The sequence below is a fragment of the Benincasa hispida genome, chromosome 1 (assembly GCF_009727055.1).
Source record: "Benincasa hispida cultivar B227 chromosome 1, ASM972705v1, whole genome shotgun sequence".
NCBI lineage: Eukaryota > Viridiplantae > Streptophyta > Magnoliopsida > Cucurbitales > Cucurbitaceae > Benincasa > Benincasa hispida.
Genome location: NC_052349.1, coordinates 58,720,236 through 58,732,126, shown reverse-complemented (window position 1 = coordinate 58,732,126; position 11,891 = coordinate 58,720,236). Strand labels below are relative to the sequence as shown.

The 11,891-nt window shown below is 29.7% G+C and overlaps 1 protein-coding gene across 1 annotated transcript; it reads right to left on the bottom strand.

Moving 5' to 3' along the window:
* Nucleotides 1-874: 874 nt before the first annotated feature.
* On the bottom strand, nt 875-3,619 carry LOC120090461 (peroxidase 72-like). The gene is made up of 4 exons (XM_039048145.1): nt 3,280-3,619; nt 2,218-2,409; nt 1,958-2,123; nt 875-1,542 (listed from the first exon to the last, which is right to left on the bottom strand). Exons 1-4 carry the CDS (start codon nt 3,532-3,534, stop codon nt 1,127-1,129), a joined length of 1,029 nt encoding a protein of 342 aa, XP_038904073.1. The 5' UTR covers nt 3,535-3,619; the 3' UTR covers nt 875-1,126.
* Between the last annotated feature and the right edge of the window lie 8,272 nt (nt 3,620-11,891).

The following is an 11,891-nucleotide window of genomic DNA, read 5'->3' as shown; positions in this document are numbered from 1 at the left end:
TCAACATATGACAAAAAAGGATAATCTTGTAATGTGGTATTCCAAGTGATATATAATTTATGGTTGAAAATTATGATTGTTAGTAAAGACAATGGATGTAGCCCAAGTTGTAGATTCATCAGATATCTTTTCAAGGAGAAATTTGTTAGGTTTTTGGCAAAATATTAGCAGAGTAGTTGTCCTACATCGAAAAGATTCAAAAAATTGATGGACTTTAAGCACTATAAAACGAATCTATGCTTGACACAACTCATACTCTTCACAATACCATAGACCATTTCAAGAATCAAAGCTCTTATACCACCACTTGTTGGGACAACATAATTCAACAAACCTTTAGATATGGGCACATTGATATGATATTGTTCAGTTTGGCCATAAATCTTTATGGCTTTACTTTTGGTTTCATCCAAAAGACCTCATGGCATTGGAGATTGTTGTTTTCTTTTATATACCGATGATTATCTCTTTATCTAGTCAATTCTTTTATATGCCCATGATTATCCCTTTATCTAGTCAATGAGGAATTTTAGTCGCATTTCTAATATACTTTATCTCTAAACATATAAAAGGATCAGTTACTCGTGTGTTCCACTTCACTAGCCCCTCTAAATCGGTGCAACCCTACCGATGTGATCCAATCAACAAGGAAAGAGTTGAGTTGTGCTTATTTACTTAATAAGATTGTGCAAACTCATCTAAAGGTCTGAATAAGTCAAGTCAAGGGGTGACAATACTCTTTTTCTTTTTCTAAGAGGAGTTGCTTGATATCCTAAACACATAAAAACTCACCTTTAATTGTGACAAAAATGATTCTGATCATACTCAAATTAACAAAGCTCCAAACGTAGCTAGACACAGAGAACACCATTGATTTCATTTGAAGGCTAAAAGAAAGACTGTCAAATTTATCAGACAAGAGCTCAGAGATGCAAGAACACAAATACATGAACTTTCCATGGTGGTCAAGAGAGTCACAACGGATGGCAAGCAGAACTCAAACCTTAAAGTGAAAAACAGAGCACAAAAACATTGAAGAATTTGACCAAAAAAAAAAAAAACTAACAAAGAAGAAACTTTTCACACAATACATTGAAACATCTTCATCAACCCAAGCTATATTTTCCTAATTTCTGTTAACTTTCCTGCAGTGCTTTCTGATCTCCCCCCTTGAACCAGTGAGAGGAGAAATATTGCCCATCTTAACCATGGACTTGGCAAATTGCTCAAAAAAGGCTTCAGAATTCTCTGCATATGTCCTCACCAATTCCGCTGATTGCAAGTTCTTTGTCAAAAGAACTTGATCTGAGTTCAGCAGACCCTTTGCAGCTAAAATATTCTTGAAGTAGTAGTTGTCGAACTTGGTGGGGCTGACAAAGTCTAGGAAAAATAGGTTCTGGTCACCCCCTGATCTCGGGCATCGCTTTCGCAATTCAGCGGCGTACGATGGATCAAGGGAGGGATCAGGCTCCGCATTGCCAGATTGGTTGTAGAGACGTTGCCTGAAGCTGGTGCATCGGGAGTTCCCGATGGTGTGGCTACCTGCATTCATCAAAAGTTGCCATAGTATCATTGACCTTCTATAAACGTTTCTAAACTACATCAACTTCTATTAGAATATTGAATAGAAATTAAGACTAAAAAGGTTATGAATATAGTGATTGAGAACGAAAATTATATGTCATGAAGAATGTGAGATCCTTTGATTCTTTCAATGTGGCATCCTCAACACGTATCCTCAAAATGGTCCATTTTTTGGATATGCTTATTTGGGCTTTATAGGCTATGATAGCATATTAGATAATATGACGTTACATCTCAAAACCAATTGATAATGAGAGAAATAAGCTATTTATGAAAAGTGTGAGGTGTTTTGATTTTTTCAATATAGCACTGTCAGAAAGTTCCAAATCTCGATTTCCTTTGGACGTAAGAAAAAAAAAGTGAGAAGTTTTACCTGAAAGAGCAACAAGATCAACAATGTCAAGGCCTTGTCTCTTGAACTTGGTGAGAATGGTTTGGAAAGTGTTGTTTGGAGCAGGAATGTCGTTGTTAGAGCCACTTAGACTTGCTCCTCTTGAGTCCCTTCTTCCTAGTGGAACTTCCCAACTGGGTCCTCCAGTCTTTTGTACAAATAAATTATCACAAACAAACACTTAATCTCAGCTTAAAGTGATATGCAAAAACAAAGAAAGAAAGAAAGAAAGAAGGTTTTACTATGACTGTGGAGTCTCTAGCAGCAATGGCCAAAATATCAGCACAAGAAACAGTTTGAGGACACTCCTTTTCTAAGGCAGATTTGATCTCATCAATGACTTCAAACCCTCTGGCAGAGTTTCTGTTTGGATTTGACCTTTTCTCACTAGCTATTGTTCCACTGCTATCTAACAATAGTGAAGCATCACAACCCTGAAATTTAATTTCTTTCATGTTAATGACTATTAATTTCTCAAATAATAAAGGACAAACATGGTAATTTTCTTCAAATCCATGTTTATCTCCATTCATTTTCTTCTTCTATCCGATAAAACCAAATGCTTAAAAGAATATGAGAATATTAGACCCCTCTCAAACTTATATATATTTTGAAAAAAATTTGTCCATTTCTCAACTGTTTCATAATCATTTTAGGCCTCATTGTTGTTTTGTTATTGGATTTTAAAATTTGGGGTGGTTTTCTTACCATTTATTTATCGTAATTTCATATTTTTAACTAGGCATTTGAATTCTTAGTTAAATTTTAAAAACAAATACAAGTTTTTTAAAAAATTATATATAGAGATTTTTTTTTTTTTTTTCTAAATATTACAAAAATGTAGATAACAAAACAAATAAATCAATAAGTAGAAGTAGTGTTTATAAATTTTATTTTCAAAAATCTATCACAAATGAAATCTTAGTTTATTATTTTTTATTTTTAAAAATTGTGCTTGTTTTCTCTAATTTCTTTACCATTATTTCCACTCCCTTAAGAAAATATTTGAACTTTTAGTAAAATTTCAAAGATAAAAAACAAGCTTTTCAGCATTACTCTTTTTAAGATTTTGAAGCTTAGCATGAATTTCAAAAAGAGTAGATAATAAAAAGTAAAGAAACTTATAAACCCGAAATTGTGTTTATAAACTTAAATTCTAAAAAAAAAAACCAAATATTTGTCAAAGAACCTTCACCAAATAAGCTTATTTTTGTAACGAAAAACTAAGGTCATAAAACCAACCATCCAACTTTGGTGACAAAGTTTAGGAGGAATAAAAAAGGAGAGTTAGTTTTTGCAATAACCTTAACAAAACAATCATGGAAATGAAGCCTAAGCAAGGAAGCAGCAATACGAGCTTCCTTTGCAAAAGCCTTAGCCACTATGGACTTCACTATCTCTTGAGCTCTCGGACATGAATGATCATAGAATTGAGGATACAAATAATAGCCACCGCCACCGCCATTGCCGCCACCGCCACCGCCAATCTTGTGAGAGAAAGCAACCGAAGCCAAGGCAAGAAGAGCAAATACAAAAAGGGAGCTCCGAGATTGAGCCATAATATAAAACCTTCACTTCTCTTCTCTAGAAAACACCCCAAGAAGGAAACTTGAAAGTTTGATGCAATGAAGGTTAGAAGAGTTAATTTATAAAGGCTCACTTTGAGGAATAGTTTACTTCTTCTCTAAATGGAATTAATTAAAAAAAAAAAGGTTGGAGTTGGTAGCTAACTACTAATAAAGTTTTAACGTAACAAAGAAATAATGTGGTTTTGGAGTTGGTAAAATCTATATATATGAGTGCTTTTGCTAGGTCTTTTTTTACTTCACCTTAATTTGATGCTTTTAGTTGATTAATTAATTATAATCTCATTATGTGGAATGATTAGCAAAAGCCCCTCTTGCATTTTCTTTTCTAATAATAATGATCATTCATATAATTATTGCTACTTTAATTGGGTTGTAAAATTGAATAGTCAAGCACACTAACACATATTGCACGTGTTTCATTTATTTATTTTACTATATGGTATGGATGCAAAAAGTTTAATTGATTTGGAAGTTAAGACACCTTGTTCTTAGGTTTCCATTTAATAGAAAATTTTCTTCTACAAAAGTTGTTCCAAAAAAGGGATTTTCAAGTTTTATTGAGGCGTTTTTGAGAATTTCACCTTTAGTAGAATTTAATTCATGAGTGAAGTAACAATTTAAAGAAGTAAAAGTATATTTTAACTACCAAACAAGCATATTAAAGAATATCGTTAAAGTGAACTTAGTTTAATGCTAATTTGATACATAATCTCTTTTGAAGTGGGGTTTGATCCTCATCTTCATTACTGTATGTGCGTACATGTTATAGAACAAGTACATCAATTAAATATATGATCCCTAACATATTACATTTTTAGACCTTACTTTTCCTAAAAATTATGGTCCCTAACATAATACAATATTGTATAATGAAAATTATAAATCTCATGTCTAAGTTGCATAATAAAGGAAGATCAATAATTCATTCAACTCCTACCAAAACAAATTGTTAACAAACTCGCCCATCCTATATAACTTGTGTTCAATGAAAAAAGTAGACTATGTTTTAGAAAATGTTAGGCCAAATTATATCCTAAGAAAAAATTGTAGCTTTGCCATTGAGGATTTTGAACATAATTTCAATTTAGTCCTTCTGATTAGTTAAACCTTAAAAATTTTCAAACAGGTTGGATCATTTACAAATTGACAAAAAAAAAAAAAAAAAAATTACATGGCAATGTTCTGAATATTTTTTGTTCGGCTATCTTTACTTGTTGATTATATTACAAATCAGGGCTAATTGGAAAAAAAAAATAAAGTTAGATTGCTTTGGAGAGTTAAATTATAGTTTCAAGATGAGAAAATTTGATTGAACTCGTAGATATAAAATTGAAACAATACCTAAAGCCTAAGTGACCAAATTTATAATTTAGATTAAAAAAAATCATTTTTTTATCTCCAAACTAATCAGATTGTCTTATGACATTCAATTTTATCGAATATATTGCATACTAACGTTGTAATCTCAACGTCAAACTTAAAAAAGTATTACAATATTTACATTTGATAAAATTTCCGTTTGACCATTCACAAAAGTATTTTGGTATGTTTTCAATAAATTAAAAAAACACATATCTAAGTTATAAAATTGATAAAATTTCAAGGGAAAATGACACTAAAGTTGTATTGCCATCTAGCTTGGAATCTTCTTTTCATTAATTTCTTAAATTAATTTTTTTTTTTCTTAATGGTGCCCTTTCACTTCAAGCCACCTAATGCCCTTGATAATTGAATTGCATTATTAGTGATTAAGGTGAATTTGGTATGATTTTTTTAATAATGACAAATATTTGTAGTCAATTATTTTTATGGTATTTAATTACTTAGTCAAAACTCCAAAGAAATAATCTTATAAATTTCCAAAAAAACACCTTGAGAAAAAAGCAAAAACACTTAAAAAATGCTTCGTAAAAGAGCTCTTATAGAATTAATTTAATCCAAAATTGACCGAGAAATACTTCGAAAAGTACCTTTCATATAATTTTATTTGTTGAATACTTTCAAAAGTGGTTAGAAATGAAAGAATTTTTACTCGAAGCGTGGTTAAAAATACTCCTAATGTTAGATTTTTAGAATAAACGTTGATAGAGAATTGAATGAAATATTGGTGTTGCATTGAATTTTTAACAAAAAAAAGATAGTAAAAAGAGAAGAGAAACATTTAATATCGAGGGTAGAAGTGGTATTTTACACGTGTAAAGGGTAAAAAAACAAATATGCTCTCAAGAAGAGGTCAATCATAGAAACTTTTGGTTTATAGTCAATTTTCCCTTCAAATTGTATAGTTAAAAATTGATTTTAAAGTTAACATGTGGTTAAAATATTTCCTATAATTTCAATAAATCTTAAATTTAGTCTTTAAATTAACTTTTATCGAAGTCGGTTAAATAATAACAATATTTTTCATATAAGAAAATACAATATGTGAATAGATGTTGGAAATTTATAGTAAAAATAAATTAATAGATAATAATTTTTTTAAAAAAAGAACAATAAACTAGTAGTAGGGACTACTTTTAAAATTTATTAGATTAAAATCGAAATGGTTTCAAAGTTCAGGGACCAAAATAGTAGTTTGAGTTGATTTTAAAATTAAAAATGTGTATTGATTGGGTAAAAAAATAAAATAAAATAAAATGCTTTTTGCAACTTTGGAATTGCATGCAAATAATGAGATATATATAATCTATTGTTGAAAAGTAGAGGTAGATTCAACTACTTTGTTGAAAAACCTAAACCACAAACCAATCACATTGTCTTGGAATCATTATTCAAAATATTATTTCTTTGAAGTTTCAATGATAAAAGGTAAAGTTAGAATGTTCCCACCCAGCCTTTTGCAAAACAGATAATATTGAACTAATCTGACCACAACCATAAAGTTTCATGGCCAATCCTAAATTTCATTTAAAAACAAAACAATTATAATATAGTTTAACAAAATGGAAAAAAGAGAGAGACTTGATGCAATGAATTTGTATTATTAGTCGATATTCATGGTCAAACAAAAGAAAGTTTGTCCTTAAAAGTTGAGAGTTCTCTCTAAAAACAAACTTCTATTCAAAATATACAATTTCGAAATCTCAAGTTTCTCTTTAATGTAAACTAACAACTAAAATCTAATATCAATATGAGTATCACTTTGTTCTTACAAAGAATTTTCTCAGCTCCTAGGGGTTAGGTTATAAATAATTATTTGTCATGGACTTGGCTTAATACCAACTTGCTGCATCATTATCTTTGCCAATAACTTAAGAATTTTGGTATATATTTTCGATCAAGAGATTAGAGGTTAAAATTCTCAACTTCCACTCATTGAACTCAAGAAAAAAAATAGATTAATCCTTAATTAGGTTAAGTTTGTATATGAATATAAAATGAATTTCTATAAAGTTTAAAATCATATACTCTTCTTCCAAAAAAAAAAGAACTTATGCTACATTTGCAAAACCAATAGCAAATGCACACACATGGTTAGATTTATTTTCTATTAGAGTATCATATCATGAGTCAATTCATGTCAACTCGAGCATGATTCCATTGGTATGTTATCAATCAAAAAGTTTGAAGATTAAATCTAACTAAATAAATAAATTATAGAGATGATAAATTTGAGATTTGATATATTTAAAATGGATTGAACCAAACCAATGCCACTCAAAGTAGTTTAAAAGTTTGAAACAATTTGGCGTAGAGCGCATTCTTTTCTTCTTTAAAACTTTTCTTATAACCAAAGACAAGAATGGTTTAAATTTGAGATATCTATTCCTTTGCATTGACTCTCAATTCTCAATGAGAACTAATGGATCTTATTGAAAGTATAATTAAATATACCAATATGGAATTAAGTACTAGTTGACGTATCAATATTTCGTATCAATATTAAATATCAAACAACTACCTAGAGATTGAATCGATAAATTTGCATTTTATCGTTAAAAATCTATGAAACATACAAATTATGTCATCAATGTCATAATGTAAATATAATAATAAACAATAAACATGTTAACTTTTTAAAAATCGTAATGTTTATTTATCAATTTAAATATTTTTATAATTTTATAGAAATATCCATCGATATTTCCATCGACATCAATATTGTAAACCTTTAGCACGTTGATATTAATTCCAATGTTTCTTTTTTAAAAAAAGGGTCATTTTTTATACCTTTTATTTAATTGGGGTCAATTTAGTTAACTATAAAGTTTTAATTAAATTGTCAAAAGGAAAATCAATCAGAAATCACCCAAATTTTGGCCAACAAGAACATAAAATGTGGAATTCAGTGGAAACCTAATTCTAAATCAAGAAGAAAGAGACAAAAAGAAAACCCATCAAACCCAACACCAAAAATCTCAAATTCAGTACCAAAAAGAAATTTAAAAGAAAAAACAAAAGAAAAAGTCAAATAAACTTATGTATACAATATTCTTAAAACAATAATTAATCTCTAACTATGCATAATTTAAGGGAGACGTTTGGGACAAAGAATTGGTTATTATAATCGTATGTTATTATAATTGGATTACAATAGTTTGTGTTTGGACCGTAGATTATTTTAGTTTGGATTATAATAATATGTGTTTTAGATGTAAACTATCTTATTTCGATTAGAAAATAGTAAACAAGGTAACAAAGAATAAAAAAAATTATGAATATAAAATAATAAAAACTGTAGCAAATAGTAAATAATGTAACAAATTAAGGTTTTGAAATAGTGTTAACTATAACTAATTGAGGACTTTGAATTAGTATTTACATTAATAAAAGATGATTATTATAATTTTATGATAGTTCTTGTCCCAACAGTTCTTAAGTGGTTAGATTTGTACTTCTCCATCATGGATGAGTAAAAGGGAGTCCAGACCTCCATTTTTGGTAAAGAATTATTATAATCTTAATGGCTGAATTTTCTAAGAGAAAAAAAAAATGTTGGGTGTTTTTCTATAAAAACAAAATTGGATAAACTCATTCAATATATTTAAGAGAAAAAGGAAAATACCTTTTCTTAACTTTTTTTATTTCTGTGAGACAAAAATTAGAACATTTCATGAACATATATCCAACCATGTAACATGATCCACCCTAAACTCTCTGTTTTAATGCAATAATAGGATTTAACATTTAAGAATCTTTGGAAAAGCTCTGTGGCATCATTTTGCAATTATGAAAACTCTACTAATTACCATTACACTCAGAAAATAATGTAAAGTCTTAAAATAATTTGGGAAGGAAATAAGATGATCAAATTCAAGCTAATTCAAGCGTAGATGAATAAAACAACAGTATTGATTATTATAGCAACTTGAATGAGTATGGCTTGAAAATGTAAGAAATGTGAAATATATATATATATATATATATATATAACATGAAACACGAGATGTGTATCAAAAGAATGCGGCAAACGAATAGATTAAAGGAGGTTTTTGTACAGATGACCTATTATCGGGTGTCTTTTAGTTTCGTGACCTGCCCCTCGCAAACTTATGAATTATAACCTTTTGTTTATGTCATAGGCTCTCTTCAAAACAAACAATCACACATCGCGCTCACAATTAGCCCTCCAGCCTGATTAATTTTTCCTATCTCTAGCCGGATTTTATGAATGAAACGCAATGACAATTTAATCCTGATTGGACACTTTCCAAAATCTATTCGCTCTAGTAATGAACCTTCCAGCTTGATGTTTTCATACATCCTGACCCAACTTCATAACACAACACGATATGATTTAGTCAATTTAAACAATTGTCAATGCACATGTAAAAAATTCAACCACATGGAGATTCCATGCTCGTACGCAATCATTGTTGCAAGGTCAAGGAACATTAACCTATACATGCTTTGCAGTCGATATTAGATTGTGAAATCCCTAATCTTAACATATACAGAACCTATCTTCCCTGTTGAACATGCTTCGGAGTGGAGAGGAGACCGCTAGGATATGTAGAATGTGTTATCCTACCACAAAAAATAAACCCCACTATTGATAGCCCGCGTGTCAATTGGATTCCATGAGTAGGAGAGCATGTGCAAGCCAAAAGATGCACAAGGTCTGAAAATACAAGGCACAATAGTAGGATGTGTGCACCAAGCCATTGTCAAGCAATATAAATAGTGACCAACGATGATAAAGATAACCAATGTAGAAACATTTTTCAATCTAACTTTGCAAATCCCTCACTTTCAAATGTGCTTCCCATTCTTTTTTTCTTTATATAACTAATATTTTTTCTTTTCAATTTTTCAATTTTCGTTAACATACAAAATTGATGATAGAGCAGTGGACAATTTATTGGTATCGTCATGATATCTCTAACCTGAATGAATGAGAGAAAAAGATTGATATCGGGATGCGTCGCGCTTGGCCTACAAATCGGGTCAAGGATGACCAAACATCAAGCTGGAAGGTACATCACTATCGCGATATGTGTTAGACTTAGTTTCGAACTACTTTATTTATTCATTGCGTATGTGTTACGAAATCGGTCAAGGATTTGTGAAAAATATTGGGCTGAAAGGTTCATCGCTAGCGCGAATAGATTTTGGAAAGTTCAATCTGGTTTAAATCGTCATCGCATTTTATTCGTCAAATCGGGCTAGGGATAAGAAAAATTAATCGGGTTGGAGGGCTAATCGTGAGTGCGATGTGATCACTTGTTTTGAAGAAGGCCTATGACGTAAGCAAAATGTTATAATTCATAAATTTGTGAGGGGCGGATTACGAAACTAAAAGACACCCAAGAATAGGTCATCCGTACATAAATCACATGGAAGAAGGGTTTCTTATTAAATATATAGTCTTGAAGTAAAAAAGTAAATACTTAAATTTATTTATGACAATTAATAAATGAGATAAAGTTCAAGAATATTGTGGATTTTTTAAACTAATGACAAAAATTGTTAAATGCGAAAGGATTTTCAAAAATAGAGTAGGAATGCAAAGTATTGACAAAAATATGGTAGTTTTTTGGGAAAGGATATTCGTGTACCAGTACATGATTAGATTTTAATTCAGTCAGCGCCGGTAGACTTGGTCAAAGCTATACTCATAGATCAAGTCCACGATTTACCTTTTTTTTTTTTTGATTTTGATTTTTTTTTTTTTTTTTTAACTTACAAATTTCTTCATTACTAAACTTAATTATATATTTTGTTGTGTAGTCTGCAGAGTAGAAAAAAATTAATTAGTTCTTTAATTTCAAAATAGAAATTTACATGAAGTTTAAAGATAACCCCCTGGCGCTTACCCCATAAGGGATTGTCTTCGTGTGTCTCTAAAATAGCTTCGCCTTGTTGTCATTGTCATCTACGATGAATACGTCTTCAATCAGTATCAGCAACATCGAGTCGTCTTATTTGTTGAATAATACTTTCTAAGCTAATCAATGTTTGGTCACACATTGAACCCAACTCTGGTAAATTGTATGGTACTAATATTGTTATACATGTTAGACAAAATTATTCTGATTAAAAAAATTAATATTAAATAATAATTATATCATATATTTACCAAAATGTCATAAAAGAACCAGATATCCAAAATTGCGTTTCTCCGCCAAAAATATATGTTTTTTTACATTTATGGTACTTTTTTTTTCCTCGCCTTCCAACAATATGGCAACATCCTTATGTCAGAAAATCTACTTTTGTTGTAGTTACCATTTCAGAAGTCAATAGTTGAATTTCTCACTATTGAGTATTCATATTGAAAATGAAGAAAACCCCACCATGTTTAGAAATACATAAGTAATTCTTCCGTCCCTATTATTGATTATTAAAAAAGGAAAGATTTGGCCTAATTTTAAGGCATTAGGCTGAGTTGAACAATCACCTAAATAAAATAGTATAAAACAAATATGGATTTGGAATTTCACTCCTTTTGGGGCCTAAACCTCTTTGTCTTTCTTAATTTGCAAGTCATTTCTCGATGTTGACTTCTTCGTTGATTAAAGGAAAAAATGCATAACAATGCTCAAAGTATTGAAAATTTTAAATTTGGTTGAATTATCTACATCCGTTTGGTGATCATTTTATTTTTTATTTTTATTTTTTAGAATTAAATTTATTCTCTCCTCATTTCTTACAATAATCTACATCTTTCTTTAATAATTGAATAAATTCAAAAATAAAAACAATTTTGTAAAAGTTACTTTTTTTTAATCAGTTTTCAAAATTTGACTTGATTTTTTGGTTTTTTTAAACCATTGGTAAAAAGTAAATAACAATGGAAGAAATTTGAAACTTTTTACTATAAAGTATAAATATTTATAGAAATTTGGAACAATTGGAGTTTCTTTTAATATATAATCACTACTATG